Here is a 21327-nt window from a genome sequence, read left to right on the forward strand (position 1 = left end):
ATGTTCCCATTTGTCTTTAGAAACAGCTGTCTCTCCTTAGCAAATGCTGAAGCAACCAAACCATGGAGGGCAACACAATACCTCACACTGGGCATCTCTCCTTTCTGCCACGACTGCTTTTGCTTTGGTGTCCAGTGCAGCTAATGACTCATGGAGATTATCCGTGAATGGCATTCAGTTCCAGGCCTTAAGCATTCACTCCTGTCAGCCCTGCTTGAGTTACATACTAATTTATACTTTCATTACTTATGTGTTTTATTTATTTATGGTTATGATTATAGGACTTCATTTTTGCTACTTTAATCATTCCTCCCTTTTCCTGTCTCCCTCTGAAAGAAAAATTGTCATCCTTCTGATCTATCTGCTCAGAAGTCAGAATCACATGTACCTGACTTGAAAGCTTTTGTATTTGGTATTTATATGTAGTGCCCCTCAGAGTAAAACCACTTTTTAAAAAGTTTACAATATCAAAACAAACTACGGAATGCATTCACAATGATTTGTTTTTTCTTTTTCTACTTAAGGAAATCAATGCACATTCCAAAAGCAATCAACCATGAACTTAATGATTGCTGCACCCCATGTTCATCAAATTGCATGCTTCCAATTTAAAGGGAAACCATCACACCTGAAAGCCACTTGTGGAACAGCTGCTACACAGGTGATGGACTTGGAAATATCTGCCTAACAAGTAAGCAGCTTTCTTTGTAGCTTAAAAAGGAAAGCTTTGGAAGGCTGGAGCTTTGTTTTTGGTAAAAGTGCCCCCCAGTTCTTTATGTAACTTTGCCTCGCTAGTTCCCAAGATCTTGGCTGATTTCTTGTCAGAATCTGTAGCCATACAGGTATCATCCTGCAAAAGCATGGACAATCCTGAGAAACAAAGCACATAGCAAAGCACAGAGAAGGAAGAAGAAGCAAATCAAGGCTCCCTTTTTAAATTTTTTTTCTAATTTATTGTTGCAATACTTAAAGCCATTTGTACAATGCTTTTCAAGTTAATGGCACACTTCTATCATCTCTTACAGAAGTTCCCTATTGGCCTGAGTTGGTCAATTGATTACAAAAGCAGAATTTATCCCAAGATTTAAGTGAACCTGCAGGAGAGGATGCCTGCCCCGAGCGGAGACATTTTGAAGGAAGATGTTCAAACTGCACCTTCAAGGTCTACAGCTTCCTGTGACCCATTCCAATGCAGACACCTTGGAAAATCTCGCCACAGGGTGCCTTACAATCAGAGCACCAGAAAGCAGAATCTGCCAAACAGTGAACAGCACACTGCCTCAGCATCTACAGTTGCTACTGCAAGGAGCATGATGACAGCATGCTGCAGGTGCTCTGAACCCCTGTGCTCCTCATTTATGGCACAGCTACACACAGCAAATCATTTTGCCACAACTTCGACTTCTACCTTTCTCACAACTTCTGGTTAGAGGTAGAATGCCTAAGCCCAGCAGACTGCATGAGAACTCTAATTCCATATCATTGCATCTTCTGAATACATCCTGATAAATTATCCTTACCTCACAGCTACTGAGATCTAAAGACACCTCCTTCAGATTGTGATTGCAAGCCAGGCCTAATAAAAGCGCTCTGAAAAAGATCAATATTAGAACCATTTTTTTTTTTTAAAGGCAGCTTTACAACAGCATATTCAGTAATTACAGGTTAATACACATAACAGCGCAAAGAACCATTTCAAAACAAAGCCACACCGAGTTTAATTCTTAAACGAGAATGCAGTACAAACCTGCTGTGCCATATCAAGAACACCCCAGCAGCATCAAAAACAGGGATGAAATACAAATAAGCAAACTGTAAAACTAATTCTACGTCAACATTTAATAAGATTCATCAGAGACTGTTTTTCAATATTTGCTTTAAAAGAGCATCAAATGATTACAAAAAGAGTGTTGTATTTACAACCATACTTGGTCTCAAATCTTCCAAAAAAATCTGCAAAAAATTGGGATTTTAATAAACGTTAGACATATAGCAGTCAGATATTTCAGCCAGGAATAGTGCCTGTCAGCATCCAACCTCTGGATTATGTTGAAATATCACATCTTTCTCCATTTCTGCAACCCGAAAAATAAATACGAATTTCAAAATGATACTTTCAAACCATGGTGCCGCCCTTTGTCTGTAGGCAGAATGGCAAAGAAATGTAGCTATGAATGATTATGATTTTTATAAGCCCATCTTTAAAGCCTTACAGAAATGTATTTCCATGTACAAAAGTTAGTATTAATATCACATTTGTATTAACACTGCCAAATCAACAAGTACAACAGTATTGATCTTATAGAAGGAGCAAATACAACCAGTGAGTATCTTCTAGTATCTTTAGAATAGGCACTGCTATGAATTAGATGCTGAACTGAGAAACAGGACTTCCTTCCCAAGCTTCATTTCAGCCTAACAGTACTTCAGTGACCTATGCATAGCTGTAAAGAGAAACAATGCACTTTGCTGAGCTATTTGCCTAAACACTTGCTATGCAAGCAGTGCGCAGAAGCTGTACTTAGAATGCATGTGCCTCAAGAATATTTTTCATTTAAGCCTACTGCATCTGCTGTGCAGCTACAAACGATAATCAGCCCTTCGCTGTCAATAAAAGCAAATGTCTTGTACCTCTTTACTTCCTAATCCATTCGAATACAGACTTTGAGAAAAATGTGAAAGCTCTGCAACAGTTTTTAGAAATTTTTAGATCATCCTCATCTATATGTCCTTCCCAAACATGATTTTATATAAAGTTATTGGACTAACTTTACAAGTAACTTCCTTCATATATTGAGGCAGTATAAAAAACTCAGTGCGTTAATAAAAAGGACATATTAGAAAAAAGCTAGAAAGAGAGAGACACTTTTGTGACTTCACGTGTAACCCTCTTGAGAGGAAGAAATAAGTTTTGGTCCCCTTCTTTCCTCACCCCAACTTATTGACCTATAAACTAAGAAAACCTCATGATTTCTCACTTCTTTCTCCTGAAACGCCACCAACAGTCAAAGGCACTGAAGGCAGACATATCTGTACAGAGTCACTCTGTTTAAATCACATGCATGGCAATACTTGGAAAAGTCTTGTCCTTGTAGTTAGAATTTGGATGAAAAGCATGTCAGCAAGTTGTCTTGTTAGTGCTCTGACAGATCAAAATAAAATTTCTGGCAATGGCTGTAAGTGAACAAAAATGCCAACCTATACCACAACAAGGAAAAGAGCATATAAACTACTTCACTCGGTTAAAAAAAGTAAATCAATCAAACAACAACAAAAATCCCTGCAATGGAACATTAACTATATTACCTCTGCATGAGAACTAAAAGCAGCCTTTCTCCACCCACTAAATGGCATCTCCAGCAGTACAGCTTTATTAGCAAATCTCTTTCCTGAAAGGCTTGGCTTATATTAAAAGGTCCACTGCTTTACAAACAAGCTCATCTCCCTCCCTGAGTGCACTGATTAACCAGTATCTTTAAAATCACTGAGTCAGCAGATGTGACTAAATGCTCTGAAACTGCACACCTAAATGAAACTGCTAAGAAAGGAATCAAATTACAAAATGAATCAAAGATATCAGGTAATAAATTGGTTAAAACGAGAAATTGAGACTCACTATGCCAGGTATCTATATTTTTATCTGGTGGGTTGCTTTTTTGTTTAGTTTAGTTTCCCAGAGGCAAGCTTCATCTTGAATCATTTACTCAACTCTCACGTCTGGTTCACGGACACAAAACAGGAACTTCTCTTTTGTCAGAGGACAGTTTCAAGGCCCAAGTTGTCAAAAAGGCTTTCTGACAAAGGCACTGATCAAAGATGCTAAAGTTGTATTATTATTGTAGACTGTATTAGTTTTCCCTCTAGAAATCAGCCTTCATCTGCTATTGCAATCATTACTATGACAAATAAGTCTGTCTGAAAACAGATGTTTCCATCTCCTCGTCTTTAACACTGATTGATCTGCAGTTTTTTTAGTTTCTTACAGTTAAGACAAAAATGCTAAGCAGCTGCCCCAGATTATAGTACGTCTTCTTAACACCAAATTAACATCTACGTTACGCTTTTGACAGCAAGCCATATAGGATTGCTTTGAGATGGAAAACAAGGTGCACTGCAGATCATGGTTCTCTGCAGTATTGAGAGATACACTCAGCTCAGACTGAAGAAAAGCTCATCAGTGAAACTATATTAACAGCTCCCTGCTAAACCCCAGGGAATGATAAATACTACCATTAGGGTGAAACAAATGAAGCTTATGGCGAAACGTCAGCTAAGTGAGAGAAGAACAGGTATTTTCAGGCCATCCACATCCAGGTGAATTTTGGACAGATGCTCCTTTCTGGAGCTGTCTGTTCTGGCAACACAGGTTACTGCTCTCAGCTCATTGTATTCTACTTATCACTGTCTCTTTACTTTTATCAACAGCACTCATGCATGTAACTCCCTCTAACTCAACTCAGTCAAACTGAGCCAGATTAATTTAAATATTATCAGCAGAGTAGCTTTTTGCTAATACAGATCACTGGCTGAAAAGGACTAGGAAGATCTCCTATTTGGTTACAGCTGGCAGATCAAGCGGTCACAAGGATTTGGGATATACTCATGCAACATCCACGTGCACAGATACCTTCCAAAACTCCTCACACCATGGGAGATACTCAACATGCCATGGAGAAAAGCTAAATATGAACCACAGTGTCTGAGATGTCTCATCCTTCCTGATGTCTGTAGAAATATTCAGTGCCTCATGACATTCTTTTTCTCCTGCACTACTGAGAAGATTGACCTGGGTGTTAATCACACACAACTTCTGTTCTTCTAACTTCATTAACGTAGATTCCTGATGCCCTCTACCACAGAATCAATATCCTGAAATTAATCTGAAACAACCAAAGTGCTTCCCACTAATTATTTTCTGTGACCATCAGTCCATCAAAAACTTACTTCCCTAACCCTAGCAAAGTCTAAGCAAGCAAGACAGCAGCCAAGAGCACCATATGGAACAGTGAAAATCAGAGCTAAAACAACAGGCTCCTGCAGTTGGATTTCAATCCATTGCATCTTACTTAAATATCATATTGTACTGTCCCTTTCCAATGTCAAATCACATTAAGAAAAAACATCCCAAACCAATATGTGTTGCTCTTTTATGTGTGGCACCTGTAACTTTGATCTCCCTTAGCTTCCCCCAGATCAAAATGAAAATTTTCCATCCAGTACTCGCTCCAACATGTTCTGTTTTGCCACCAACTGCCACTCATTAGCTACTTCCTTGTTGAGTTTTTGCCTACTTCACTTCCCTGTTCTTCCTCAGGAGGCAGGCTTCTATCCCCACAGACGTAACACACAGTTATATTGATATACACATATACAAGCATAGGCATATATATGTATATACATTCCTATGTCCTGATCAGGATTTTGGAGATGAGTTCCCAGGACTGGTTAGTGATCACATCTAGATTTCTACTACGGATTGGGTTATATATGTTCTAATGCACAGTAGCTGGCAAATTGAAAAGTCTCTCTTTAATTCAGCCAATAAAGACAAGGATTCTGCCAGAATCATAGAATGACCTACTGAGATTAAATCTATCTATCTAGATTGATCTTGATTTTAAAGCACTCCCTTTAAATTCCACTTCACCACCGTACACAAATGCACACATCTCAGGAAGGGTGACACAGTGCTACACAGTTTCCCCTTGCCTGCATTATGCTACAAGAGTTTTTCCTCCATCACTGGGGGGTCCATGGAACTGCCCAATCCCTATAACAAGGGCCTGCTATCTGCAGGATGGGCAACATACAGAAAAGCAAAGCATTACTCTTAGCACTCCTAGAACTGGCTGCCATCATCTCTCTCCCTAAAAGGAGGGCACAGTTCTGGGCAATAGGTCTCTTCCCTCAAGCATTACAACAGCTTCATATGCGCAATGGCTCTCGCAATAGTGCAGCCTCAAAAGAATGATGCTCACACAAGTACATAATCCCATCCTATTGCAAAGCAAAAGTTTTGTTTGTAAGCCATAAAATAAGAAATACATCACAAAACATTGATGGAAACAAATGGCTGTGACACATAAACCCAACAATGATTAATTGCCTCAAACATGAGATGGAAGCAGCATTTCTTTCATGTGTGGTCATTATGAAACCCACTCTTTCAATATCAGTAACATACAAAGGGAAAAAAATGCAAATAAAATCCTTTCCTCTTCATTTTTTTTTTTTAAATATAAAAGCACCACGTAATAACAATATGAACTAGGTTTTAGGCAACTGGAGAAAATTAAATGAAATTCTTACTTCAGAGGCTCAGGAGGGAGTTTAGTTCCCGAGAGATTAATCTGCGTCAAAGCAAGTGAGCTGCTGAAAAACTGTTTGAAGGAGGGAGGGACTTCTTTTCCTTTTCTGTAAGTAAATGAATTCATTAAGTAACACCTAGACACTTCTCATTCCAATAGAGAATACTGAACAGTGTATACTGAATAGTAATAGTTACAATACTATAGTAATATTATGGTATTATAGTAATAATTGAATATTGAATAGGGAATATCCTATAGTGAATGTAGGCCGTCAAAATTGTAACAATCATTTACATGTTGTTTAATTTGCTGTACCTTCAACAACTCAGTAGTCGGTGGCTCTCAGTTAACTTAGAAATATAATGCTATCATAACGCTGATTCAACAAACAATTCTCACCATTGTACTGCTGCTCAGAAGACATTATTATCTTGCTTCTGTTTTGTGAACTACCACGAATGATCATTTAGGTCTCATTAATCATGAATATACTTAAATTTTATGTGCAAAAGATCAAACAGGCCACTACAAAACACTGACGTTGCCTTTTCACTACTAGAGATAATTACTGAACACTGTGGTTGCTTATCCCTTACTAGTTGTCACCCCTGACAGGTGCTCAAGCCACTGATTTGAAGAAAAGGGAAGCTAAGTTTATTATTTCCTCTACTGCAAGTACTCTACAAAGTCTCAGTCTCAAAGACATTCTGAGGGACGACTTCTCAGGAAAGGAAGAAAAATTTTTTTAAAAGTACATTTTTAACAATCAACAAATCATGAAAAATAAGTACTTTAAAATCAAATCTGAAGAAGAGTCAAGATAGACTTCAAAGTCTGATATTACAACAAAGGATGTATACAGACATTCTGCTGCATCAGGATCATAAAAAACTTATTAGACAAGGTAGCTTATATTACAGCTGTCTAACAAAGAATGGAAAGAAAATAACTTCCTTGGAATAATGATATTTTCTTTGTAGAGACCTTTTAGAAAGTCACACATTTCTTCTTTAAAAAAAAACATTCAGCACAAAAATCAAGAAAGCGTAACGCAAAATAAAGCAGAAGTTGAGAGAAAGGACATTTAAACTGTACCTGTGGGAAAAAAGTGTCCTGGAAAGACTAAGGACAGCTAGATGCTGAAGACATCCACGAAGGAGGGCTCCACACACCTGATTTAAGATAAGGAAGATTGATTTTACTAGGTATACAAAGTACAAATGTTTCCTTGGTATTTGAATCTACATACACACAGGAAAAAAAAAAAGCATTACCATATCTAGAGCACACTCTGTGTTGGATAAATCCAGATGCACAAGGGCGTTTGGCTGGGCCAAAAAATTGTACAGGCTCTATAATTAATGGAGTGAGAAAAAATATATATCAATGTTATTTTTGATACTATGACACAGATTACTTTTCAAATACATTTAGGCTTGTATAAAACTGCACTACAAGTGTGTCTGAAACTTTTCACCCAACCAAAACAACCTGCTTTACTTTTTAAGGCTATCATTTTCTAGGAACAAAAGGAATAAATGGTGCCCAGAGCACATCTACCAAATGCTTAGTGTACAACTCTTGAGTTACCTTGTAACACACTTTCACAGAAAATGATAATTTTGTTAAAAATACCTCACAGTGTGACAAGGTATATATTGACATTATATTTTCTAAAAAGGCTAGTTGGCTTGAAAGTTTAACACAGCCCCTCTAAGCATGAGCAAATCATTTACATCTGAAGACTATGGCTAATTTTTACTATTGGCAGCACATAAGAAGTCAAAGGCAGAATACAGAGCTAGTAGAAAATAAATTTAATATTGATGACTCCAGTACTACATAGACTACGTTACTGTACATAAAACTTATTATACAATGCATTGTTTATATTTTTAGTCTCTCAGAACAATAAAGATCAAGAAGAAAAAAGTATGATAATTCACAGAAACATGGAACACCCAACTCCATCTGAAATCCACCCAAGCTGAGCACATTCAATGTTTTTAAAATAGATTTGTCTTTCTAAAAATTGGGTCATTTAGCTGATATACCTAATAGCAAAAGAAAGGTTCCTACTCTAAAAATCCCCATCCTTTGCTCAAGTTTATTTTAAATGATAAATAACAGGATTTCTTTACTCCTCCTGGAAAAATGTTCCACAGATTAAGAGATCTCAGTATTAAGAACGTTTTTCTTTGAAGCATCTCTCCCTCTCTGACAGGCTATGAAAAGAGTTACTTTTTGTATATATGTCCCATAAAATATTGCAGGAAGACATCAGACTTCTTTAACCATTGCCTGCCAACATCACACTTTCTTATTTTTAGTTTTTATATATTTCTCCTGTTATTCCCTCTTTGAGAATAATTCATTGTGTGTCTTTCCTTACATTAGACAGTGCATTTGCTACCTTTTAAATCCTCTTGTTCCACTGAAACTTTCATTTCACATCTGAAAAGACTAGTTCTAGGAATATGCTGATAAATCTGAAACTAGTTAAGTTTGTGCAAAATGTCACGTGAAAGTAATAGGCAGATAAAGTCCAACAAATTTAAATCATTGGATTAGCTGTCTCCAGTTTTTCATGTTTTAGATGCTTCATACTGAGAGATTTCATACTCAAAATCTGACAGTTATGATCAAATATGGATGTGGTTGTCAAAAGGTGAATACATACAAATTGAAAACATAATGTATTTTGTTACAAAGAAAACAGTTGCAGCTTAATGGCAACCGATGAACTGAGTGACAAAATTTCAGACGAGATTTTTCAAAGAATCATGAGTTTCAACAGGAAATACACAGATTTCTTTATACAGACAAAAAATCTCAAAGCCAGAAATGTTTCCAAATCCAAGGAATTAAATTGCTTCCAATCTTCCAGTGAAAATTTTGTAATACATTTATCATTAAAAAGAGGTTTTTTAAATAGTGTTTTGGACACTTTTGAACAGAACTCAGAGAGCATGGAAAGTCTACTGAAACAAGACCTATTTGCATGAACACATTATGTGGATCTGTTTAGTTGTTTAGGGCACTTTAAACCTCTAAGCATTTGCAGAACAGTAGAGATCAAAATACTTTGCTTTTTATCCCTACTAGAATTGTTCTGAAACAAAAGCAAAAAAAGAATCTAAACAAAATGGCTCTGCCTTTCTTCTAACAATAAATTAAAACAGTCATGTGCTTACTGAGAGATCATCTCCACGGAGAGCGTTCCCTGAGAGGTCAAGATAGACGAGCGTGTTCGCTATCAGCGAGTTGGCACTCAGTGACTGGGAAAGGCTGTTCACCCCTGCAAAAAAAGGTCAGTATTCACCTTATCCAGCACCACACAGAACTAGCGCAGACCCTACAAGAGCACAATTCCAGAGAACACAGTCTTATATAAATGTTTAATGGCCTCCTGTTACCATCACTGTTCTACAGCAGAGGAAGATAGATCACCAGGGAGATACAAGACTTCTTTGTCACAGAAGACCTGCTTTAGTTATGGCTCTCTGTCCCTGACAAAACAGGCCTCAGTGTGCTACAGGTTTCACGAAGAAATTTGCCATGTCTGCAGTGGCTTTAACTGTGTAATCATATTTTGTAACAGATTTTTAAAACAGATTTTACATAATAATGCTAAGACAACGTCCTCTCACAAACAATAATATTTAGATAAAAGTATCTGTGGAAGATCAAGCATATTAACAAGTATAATTTGCCAGAACTTCAAAAGCAACTGACAAGACCTAGAAGTTAAAAATACTTCAATTATGTATTTGCCTGTAATTTCAGAAAAAAATAGCTAATTAAAGTATCAAGAGATGCATAAAGATGCTCATTTCCTGTTGAGAAAAAAATACATATTTTTTACATTAAAATTAAAAGGCTCACATTGGGAACAAGTCAGCCAAGTTCCAAAGTTCTTCAGCTTTTCGAAATTCAAATTAGGATGTGGCTATTTCCAGCAAAACTAATTTTCATCTGAGGGCTCTTGTAGCTTATTACCAAGTTCTTAGTATATTGCATATGGCTATTACTGCCTGTATCACTGTGAACTTTAGCAAATACAGTGATTTTCTCATAAACGCCTAGCTAAAACAGTGAAGCAGGAAGGTGTTTTAATCTGTTACACATTACAGCACAATTTCTCAAAGCTCCTGATCAATGAAAGTGGACTGGCATTCAATGGATGGAACACATTCATTCTTCATCTAAAAACTATAAGAAGTGGTTTTACCATTGGAGGAAGCAGCTAGCAAGCCACTAGAAACCAAAACACGAGGCAGTGCTTTAGTTTTCCAACCTTTCAAATATTAAGAAACTCTCCTATGTTAGTAGCATGGCTATTGGTTCTAGGAAATTTTTGATACTCAAAAGAATTGGAGAACAATGACGTCTTTGCCAAGTCTTGAAACATTTCTGGTCAGTGTAATTTATCTTAATGTTGCATTGTTGAATCTATACATTATCCATAAAGGTAAACAGCAAATGAAAACCTTTTGAAACTTTGAAAGATCTAAAAGTCCTATTTAACCACCACGACTTATTGTTCTCGATCCACTTTAGTGAGTCTTCTCAGTAGCATTTATAAACAACAAGTAGAAATGAATGCAATATACTATGAACAGTTCAGCATACACTACTGAACAACAATTCTGAGAATTCAGGAACTGTGACTGAGCTTGAGGAAGAATAGCTATAAAACAATGTTAATGCTTGTATCATGTTTAAAACAGGTCAACTACTCAAAATCAGCCACATCATTGAAGCCTTTGTCCAAACGATGCAAATGAGGGATTTTTTTTAATTAGCCTTTGGCTCAGGTTCAGAAAATCTGATCCTGTCCTTGAATGAGGATACTAAAATTTTCCACTTAACCAGAATCTTCAAATCAATAAACTTTTGTTTGAACTTCACCTACCTCGTTCTATACTTTGACAGTAATCTCACTTTCATTTGCAGACAATCTATCATGCTCTTTTACTGCTCTCAGGAGGCTCAGAGTGTTAATAGCTCTTAGGAACCTTGAGATACAATATTTGAAGAAAGATCAGCTGAGAAGTTACCTTCTGAACGTCACTTCTCAATCTTAGAAACTTATTTTGAATAGAAAGCACTTCTAAAATAAGGTCAAAACCAGTGAGGGATTGTACAGAATTTCTGAAATTGAAAAAGCCAGGCTTCCCCCAGCTATAGAAAATAGTCCTCAATATTCCAAGTTCAAAAAAAACTTCCAAGTTAAAAAGCAATTCAGCGCTGACTTCTTACATTAAAGAAAAACTGGCTAACACAGACGTCTTTGCAGACAAGCAAAGATGTAAAGCAGAAAATCTTCAGGTACAGAGAGCTATAACAGTTCCAAATTTAAGACTTCACTATACTTTTTAAATGGAATTTTGAAAAGCTCCCATCAGACAATATCCACAGTCACACACTGCTCTTTGGAGAACAGATAGTTAAGGGCTAGGGTGAACTATGCCATCTGGACTAGGATTCGCATGAGGCCAGTAGTAGAAATGACAGAATATATTTTCAGCTTTTGTTAAAAGATTATCTTTACAAGGAATGTTAAAAATCTTTCAAATTCTTTTCATAACCTCAAAACTCACTTTTACTGACAAGAATTTTGTTGATGAGCTTCATCAAGCTGGCATTTGTTCTTTTTAGAGGCGGACGTGCAGCTAGAATATTCTCTTGACTCAACAATCAAGAATTGCTGAAATTATTCATAGTACATGTAGGAAAGTACAGGGTGAACAAACATACCAGATCTGCAGGATTTTCCGTAAAATTCATGAACATCTACTCTCAAGAGTACATGTAAGGCTAGTCAAGATTCTTAACCAGTTGCTTGTCACTAAAAATGGAGTTAGCAGTGGAAAAGAGAAAAAAACATTTTTTTCCACAAGTCTTTTTAATGAAATGATGAGTGAGTAAGTTCACTCTAGGGCTTACTATCTAGTTAAACATTACTAGAGCTACAGAACACTCACTAAAAACAACATCAAAATACCCTTCTCCACCATCATTTTGCCCCAGGTCAATTCCTAAAGCTTAGGTGAACACAGAATCTTCACAGAGCAATAATAAGGATAGAAGGATAAAAGAATATAGATTACATCTGTCATCCTAGGTTACAATGCCCTTCATTGACTGCGCTTCAGTCAACATCACCTGAAAAAAATACTGTGATAATGCTTTTTTTTTTTTTTTTTTTAAAACACTCCACTCATGCTCTACTCAGTAGAATCCGGTTTTGTCCATTCTGAGATTACTGGGTCTATTATATGTAAAACAACAATGAAAAAAACCTGAAAGTTTCAGACTTGTGTTTCAGTATTATGTAAAACATATGCATCTATTTCAGTTACTATATCAAGTCATAGGTGTGCAAATTATAAAACAAAGCAGTTTCAGGGCAAATCAATTAACAGCTTTTGTTGAAACACTTGATTTCATGAAGTAGTCAAGTGAAATAATTGCATGAAAAACATTAGAGCAGTTTTCCAAATGCTATTTTGAAAATTCCCCACACATTTTTGCCTCAGGCATCTTTTGAAGCATAAATAAAATGTAACATTTGTTGCAATTTTGAATTAAATCTTGCTTTATGGTAAAGGTTCCAGCTCACACGTGGGACAAGAATTTTCTCAAACTGGATGGGATACAGAACCCAACCAGCAAACTCAGGGATTAAAAAAGTAGCTGCACTGTTTAAAATACACATATGAATCAGTTACAGAATGGATTAATTTATAACCTGGTAATAAAAGGTATTATTAAGATGAAAGCCTGAAACTTTTACAAGAGAAAAATACACCTATTTGTGGAGCATACCTTTAGGTGACAAGGAGGTTTTAGATAAATTTAAATGTTTCAGTCCCTTTGGAAGTTTGGCGAACTGGATGCTTAGAGATGATACACCTGTTGGGGAGCAAAGAGAAAGGGGAAGTTCTCAGAAGTCAGTTCAACCACATGGTTCCAGGTTTTCCAAGCCCTTCCCAGAGCAGCCAGCGATTACCCAGACATCAAGTACAGAGCAAGGCAAACACTGTTAAAGCAGGAACTGCTCTCACTTGTAGGGATGGGCTCAAAATTACATTTTTTATGCTCATAAAACTTTGAAATGAGTGATGATCTCAAAATCTCTTCTTTGCTAACCACTGAACACACATGGAACTTTGTTATTAACTATGAGTGAGGCACTTTAAGTAGTCTAGAAACTGCGTAAGGCACACGCACAGCTGAGAGAGGGTTGAAGGGAATTTATTATACATGTCCAACAGCACACGGGACATTCTGAACACTTTCCACTTCAGCCAGAAAACATATAAGTAAACAACACCCAACAGCGACAGTTCACATGAAACTTCACAACTTCTATCTTATAAGAAGAGAGATGTACACATTAGCCCACACTGGTCTCTCTTCAAGTACACCCCTTCTTTATTTAATAAAGGAATACAGATGTCGTTCAAAAAAACACAGCAGAAGTGAGCTGAAATATTTCTGTGGAAGAGTATCCACTTCACATAAAAGAAACTACAATACAGGTACAGACTTGCCCTGAAAACCTGAAACCTCCACTGAGTTATAACGGCCACTTACCTCACTTCATTACAGCAATCTGTAGGTTACCAGCTAGCACACAGACTTGGAAATGCTTGAATTGTTTGGGATTCCAAACAGTAAAAATGTATTAGGATATCGACTACCTCAGCACAAATCCAACAAAAGAAAACAATATTCTTTTCATTCAAGTGCTTTCTCAGTGTATCCAAGTTCCACACTCAATAAATTTAATACCCCATTTAAGAAAAGGATTGAAATTTGATTAAGAGGGCACATCTTAAATAACGATTGAAGCAGTTTATGAAATATTTATTATAGGAATAAATCAACATAGAAAGTCAAATCTTAACCTGAGCATGAAAAGTCATCCTCTATAGAAAATTGCTTAGCAAGAAAAAGGGAGACATGAGAGAAGCCTTTTACTTGCTCCGAAACACAATTAAATAAAAAAGCTGATACTGTTCTCCACATAAGCAGACACCAAAGAGTCCAGCAGTATGACACATACGTACGTGTACTCTGCTTCTATAATGGAAGATCAGCTACATTACAGACGTAAAAGTTGCAGGAGTGTTTTTTAAACCCTGTGTAAAAGCCTATTGTATAGGCTGGTTAGAGGTGCAACTTCCACGCAGCTTAAAACAACATGCCGTGTTTTATTTATGCTGCCAAAATATTTGATTGATGATGCCTTGCCATCATTTACAGTAAATCATAATGGCAACATCTTCAATCTTCTGCAAGAATGCATCAAGTCACATCAACAGAATTTTCATTCCTAGATCCACTACTTAAAAAAAGAAATAGAACAACTTTTTAGCTCCTCTGAGGAAGGAACGTCTTTCACAAGATGGTCTCAGAATTTAAATTCTGTGCATGACTGTTCTTCTTTGTTGAGTTGGCTTAGTCACAATACATAGTTTCATACTCAAGGTAGGGTTCTGCTGGCAATAGAGGAGAAAAATGAGTACAAAGAGAATCACTAAGGACGCCACCAGAGCAATTTTTGTTGCAAAGTATTTTGAGTAAGAGGTGCAGCAAATGATTTTACCTCTCCATCTTCACAATTAGCTAACGTTTATCACTCCAACAAAGCTGAATAATTTTAACATCTTACTAGCATTGGAGAAGAAATACCCACTGAGTTTTAAGATAGGGGAATCAGATGCAGAAAAGCGTAAGTACCTCTTGTAATTCAGACCCTAGGATGCTCTCTTTGTTGATCTCGGAACAGAGCTGAGCTCTAATAGCAGAAGCAGACTTTACTGCATCCACGCATACAGATTTGATTTTGACTACTACCAGACTTGAGCTTATTTGGTTTGCATTATTTTTCAGAAAATAAGAAATGAGATTCTGATGCCAGTTAAGCCAAAAGCAAAACTTCCATCACTTCAGCATGACTAGATTTTAGAGCCAAAATTAATAACAAACTTTCCACATGTTAGACTCACAAACACTGACAGTACCATTAAGAGTTGCCAGTCACAAATTAAGAGGCTGATCTCAGTGCAAAACCATATCACGTAAACACTTATATTTCAGCTGAAGCCAGGCCCTGTGTCTCAGCTAAGAACAACACTCTCCTCATGTCACTGGACTACAGGCAGCTGCATTAATATAATAATACAATGCTTCTACTTTTTGATACTCAACAGTATACAACAGCTTACTGGTGCAAACAAGGGACAAGGATAGGTTCTTTCCCATTATTCCCATTATTATATGTTGTTCCCTTTAGAATTACAGTATGATCTGGTCACGCTCCTAGTTCCTGCAGAGATGACATGTTAAGAGATATTTTCAAAAATGTGTATGTTAACATGAACCTCCATTATGCCAGCTTTTACCCGAGGAAAGCTTGCTGATTCTTCAGTTCAACAAAGTCAAATTTAACTTTCACTCAGTGGATAGCAGATCACAGAACAGATAAATATTCTTTAAAATACTTCCAGATTGCGATTATAGTTAATTTTTTTCAAGTACCCATATAACTTAGCTGATTCTCTAATGAAAAGGTCAAACTTTAATTGCACATGATAGAAGACACTGAGATAATGATAAACTTCTACAAATTTCTCCAATTAGTATCTTCTGCATTTCCTTTTTTATTTTATCTTGTATGTAGCTACTCCAAAATGGCTTGAGTGCATGGCTTCATTGTGAAGCTTGTACTCACACCGATACGCTTAAAATAAAATAAAAAAAGCCTTGCACGATTAAAAAAAGTTATTTAAAAAAAAAAGCACAATCTAAACACACTTATTCAAAAGTAGATTCAACAATGTGACAGCCATTTTTTCAACTTAAACAGAAAATTCTGATTAATACAGATAGGCCTATGGCACACAGTAATAATAACATTATATAGCAAAACACTGGCTTTCACGTGATAGTTTTCAGGAACCACGCAAAAGGTAGCCAGAGGAGTTTAGCAATTCACGTGAACAATTTTAAATGAACAACTATTCTGAATAAGTTAAAAGCAAAAATATTTTCAAATATATTTCTAGACAAAAGGAGAAGAGATACAGAAGAGGAAGAGGAAAAATACTCTTTGCATCTTTCTACCCCCTCACTGAAATGGGGTAAAAGGAGACATACCTACAAAATTCTGTATCAACAGGACTCTGGATCAGGTTGTAACCAAAATTAACAGTTTTTCCATTTTGAATCGTGTCAGACAAAAGACAGAAAATCTCCCCCACATAAACCAAATAAAATAAGAAAAGGCTCACTGCATAAAATTCCGATTTTATTTCTGGCTCAACAGGAGCACAAGGTAGTCTGATCCCAAGAACACTGTGTGCTTGGAATGTATTAAATGAATCAAATGGAAATCTCATGTGGGCAGCACTAAAGGGTCAACACCAGACTGAAAGAACATAACCTTATTTTAAAAATAAATGCTCCAAGTGAAAAGAGAGTAGACAGGGGAAGGGAATGACTTGACTCAACATGAAATCACGCCTAGTAGTGCCTAGCTGGAGGAAAGCTAGGCTGTTCAGTTTTATTTTTCATCTTGCAGCGTCAACAATACTTAGCTACATCAGGATGCCAGCTATGCCAGTATTACAGAGCATTGTGAAGAACTGGCAACACTACAGACTGGAGCAAAGCTGATAAAGGAACGGCTTCAAAACTAGATCTAACTACGGGATTATAGCTGAAATAAAATACAAAACCTTCAGGAAAATACAATCCAAACAATAAAGCTGTCTTGCACTTCATCTTATATTGATTGTATTGCCTTTAAAAATATACATCATTTTCTTCTCTCTCTAGCTCTAAACATTCATTGTGTTCTATCTTCCTTTAAAAGAAACCTCAGTGAAAGCATAATGAAATCTAATGAAATCCATGGATGGTTTAAGACATTTTAATACTTCTCCACAAGCTAATGGAAATGTGTTAATCAAAAAGAATAGCAATTCTCAGTCATTTGTGAACAACAGACATTCACAGTGGCATTACAGACAGAATAATATCTTGTTATTTCGGCAAAGCGGAATGCAGAGGCAGTAATCCCCCTAATACATCTGGAGAAAGAGGAAAACATTAACATTACTGTACCTCGGTCTTCAAGTGGATTGCTAGCAAGGTTGATTGTATGGAGTCCTGAGTTGGGATTATGGGATAGGGCACTGGCTAGTTTCTGTGCAAAATCTCTGCAAGAGAAGAATACAGAGAGACAGAGAATTCAGTTATCTTCTCTGTCAAAAGCATGTTCAGAGGCTTAAAAGTGTCAAAGGATTACTAGACAGAAATAGCCAACTTATACTATTGACTTTTTGTCTTTTTAAACAATCTTATCTGACTAATTTGCTGTCTTTCAAAGCAGGTTATGTTACTATTTTTTAATTCTGTGATTTAAGATACTGAAGAGTATTCAATCAAAGCTCAAGCTACTTTTGATAAAGATCTAAAAGTATAAAATACGGTTTAATTTAAAATTTAAAACTCGAGCACATCTCCTCATCACACACAGGTGGGATATATACATTAGCTTGCATAGCATTATCTCCCTCACTCACAAAGCTAAATTCTGACACCATCCCCCTAACTTGTTACAAGTCTCTGCCAACAATCAGTCAAACAGATGGGCTTTGCAACATATCATAGAATCAACACAGCATCTGTATTGTGATCTTGTAGAATAGCAGGAATAACTCTCTCAAAGAACAGCAGAACACTGAAAAACTAGTCTCTGCTTGCTTCTTGCCAGTTTCTCAAACCCATCCTTGTACCTACTGGAAAGCGTTCATGTATTAAGAGACGAAATCTATTGTGCAGTTCAGTGAAGCAGACCATGCTTTCAATGGTTTTACTTTACCTAAATTAGGAAAAGATGTAGAAATCAAATAATATCCCTTGAGCTTCCTCCCAGCATCCTTCTCTCTCTGCTCTGAAGTACAGTATCTTACTTCCTGGAGGGCAGTGTTAGAGAACTACTGGATACATTACTAAAAGAATGGTAATTAACACTGTTCCTTTTCCCTGGGACAGATACTTCCTATCACAAAAGCTGTCAGCCGGTGTGCTGAGAATTGCAGTGGAGGTAGCAATGTTTTCTATACTCTGGAAAAGAGTGGAGGTCAGATAGGGATAACCTCAGTATCTTTTGTCTATCTGTTGTTGCAAGGTGTACAGAGATGCTCCATGAAATTTTAGTTCCCCTTTGAAATTCTGTATCATTTTCTTATCCTAAAGAAGAAAATATTCTTATCCTATATTCTTATCGTATGCAGCATGAGAACATGAACAGTCAACAATTCTGGACTTAAATTTGTGCCACCTGACAGGTTTCAGGGTATCCTCCTTTGCTACCTGCTGCTGCTACTGCAGATGACTACACATCTCCTGTAGGTAATCTGTTTGCCAGCACTCCAGATACTGCGGGACATTCAGGCTTGGAGGGAAAGCTTTTAAAAAGTCTGATATAACTACGTGTACGGGAGAGGAAAAATGTTTCACCAACGGTAAGAATAGCACAGATCAGGAAATCTCAGACAAAAATTCCTCAAGATCAGTCTAGACAACATCTCTGTAGCAGAAAAACAGAGGACGTGTGTGGGAGGAACTAATGTGATTACATGCAAGGACATTCAGAGCCCATCCTGCAGGGAAAGATGAGCTGCAGAATCTCTATCAGAGGCCCTCCTCGTATCATCAGCAGGCATGTCTATTCCCCGTTACAGCAGCTACCCCCCTTGGAACAGGGTGGCAGCGGTCAGTGCAGATGGCAATAGAGACATTCTGCCTGCCAAATTTCAGAGTATTGAAGCATAATGAACAAATCATTTTCAACAGCTCCTGCAAACACTCCTTTTCAGACTCGAGACTCCACCTTGCAGTTCCATGGAAATGAATATTCTGAGTATTGCAGGGTCCCCCATTTCTCTAAAGCAGTTCACAGATATAATTCTCTTTTCAAATTCATTTGTTCAAACCACCTTAAACTGGATATCACCTTCCTCAGTCAGAATCCTAACACTTATCAAAACATTTATACTCTCTTTTTTCATCAAAGACATCCAAAATAATCTAGACAGCAACCTTTTAGTCTGCTGAAGAAATACCAATGGGCATAAAATTTGCAAGAACCTAAACTGGCAGAAATGTTATCGGACAGGGGGGTTTGTTCAACAACACATTTTTCCCTAACAGCAAGTCCCCACTTCCCTATGTCCAGCATCCATACTACAGCTGCTACTGTATGATAGCTTGCAGTCTTATCAGCTGGAAGGATAACAACTGTTTATGGAGCTACATCCCATACCAAATGAGAGAAATGAATGGCTGGAGGTAGAAAAAGAATGGAATCCTCTTAAATTGACCCTGCTACAGAAGGAAATATGCTCATACAGCTGCTCAGGTATCTCTGAAAGCATAGTTCTTGGTCGCTCTTTCTCAACACTGGTCTGGCAGTCTGTCACGACTCATTAAAAGTGACTGGTCTATAAGCTGTGTGAAGATGCCCAGTAACAAGAGAATTTCCTCCTAGCAAGAAGATATGATAACTGGCAAAATTGACAAAAGTACCCTTGACAAAAACAGACAGACAATGCTGAGCACAGCAGATGCACACCAGGGCAAAATGCCAAATATCATGCATGTAGACGGAGGCACAAAAAACAAAGTCATAGGTTGATTATCTGTCAAGTCCTATTAAAATTGAAACCAGACTTGACTGTTAGAAGTTAATGTAGACAGTGTACTAAGGTAGTCAATGTATCTTCTAATATTCATGATCAGCGCTATGTCTCATAGCACAGAGTGCAGGAAAAACAAGATCAAAATCAGTTGTTTATGGCTGAATGATAGCTATTAAAGACATTGTGATCAAGAAGCTTAGGTGTAATCCCAATATCCCCACAACTTTCCTGAGCCAGTTAGGTAACTTTCTTTTAAACATATTTCAGTACTAAACCTATTTAAAAAAAAAAAAAAAAAAAAAAAGGAAGAGGAGGCAAAAAAAAAAAAAGCATACCACATAACTTCCCTGTGCTTTTTTCTCCTTTTTTATTTTTTCTTCAGTTTAATGCTCTGCTCCTCTCATCCTTCCACTGTTTTATTTATTAGCACAAAAATTCATCAGCACTAGAGCTTATCTCGTCCACATGGTCTTGGACGCTACTTTAATACTATATCAAGCCACAGATATTTCCATCTGGTCTAGTTTGTAACTTGAACTTTGCATCTATTTGCACTGAAGAAAAAAATACCTAGGCTATAAGTCACTTAATACATGCAAAGATTTAAAATACATACGAGGACTAAAATTAATCATCTACTTCCTTACTTCTTTAGAAGAAAAGTTACTAACATAATAGTATTACTACATTACTACATCACCGCAAATGCAATACACAAAAAGAAAAAAAGAGCCCTTTTGGAAATGAAGCTGTATCTGCTATCCAAGATGGAATAATACGCTTTTTTAACAAAATCCCCATCACTTTTGTTCATATTTCTATTAGTAACCCTACTTGGAGAGGATCTGTGGAAGTTAATTTAGGATTTATGCACTTATCCAATTCATTCTTCTTCACTTTACCCAATTCTTCAAGCAGAATCTTAAAAACAGCAGTGTATTAGGATTTTCTGGATTATGAGGAATCTCTGAAAAACTTGATGACAGGCTCGTGTCTAGCAACTCCTCAGAACAAGCTAGACACTTGAGCATGAGTTTCTGACACTCCAGCTAATACACATCACACCTTTTTTTTTTTTTTTTTGCTAGGAGTAAGCAGTAACTAATGCAATATTTTGAAGAAATTACTTACGTTCTAAGCCCAGCATTCTCTAATACCAGTTCTTCCAATCGATTGGACCTACTCACCACTCGCAGAATCTGCTCACAGACATCAGTGGACTGCCACAGAAAAGACAGAACAGTGTTAAAGAACGCAAACATAACTAAACAACCATATGTTCTAAGCTGTACATC

At 36.9% G+C, this 21327-nt stretch overlaps 1 protein-coding gene across 4 annotated transcripts in view; it reads right to left on the reverse strand.

Moving 5' to 3' along the window:
• CARMIL1 (capping protein regulator and myosin 1 linker 1) overlaps window positions 1-21327 on the reverse strand; it is a 177785-nt gene that overhangs the window by 67502 nt on the left and 88956 nt on the right. For all 4 annotated transcript variants that reach the window (XM_021385948.1, XM_021385950.1, XM_021385947.1 and 1 more), the window contains 8 exons: window positions 21164-21252; window positions 17451-17545; window positions 13143-13229; window positions 9506-9609; window positions 7586-7663; window positions 7407-7483; window positions 6310-6414; window positions 1521-1590 (listed from right to left, as the gene is read on the reverse strand). In XM_021385948.1, coding sequence (XP_021241623.1) covers window positions 1521-1590; window positions 6310-6414; window positions 7407-7483; window positions 7586-7663; window positions 9506-9609; window positions 13143-13229; window positions 17451-17545; window positions 21164-21252 — 705 coding nt within the window. The remainder of the gene's footprint in view (window positions 1-1520; window positions 1591-6309; window positions 6415-7406; window positions 7484-7585; window positions 7664-9505; window positions 9610-13142; window positions 13230-17450; window positions 17546-21163; window positions 21253-21327) is intronic.

This window comes from Numida meleagris, chromosome 2, assembly GCF_002078875.1.
Source record: "Numida meleagris isolate 19003 breed g44 Domestic line chromosome 2, NumMel1.0, whole genome shotgun sequence".
NCBI classification, from domain to species: domain Eukaryota; kingdom Metazoa; phylum Chordata; class Aves; order Galliformes; family Numididae; genus Numida; species Numida meleagris.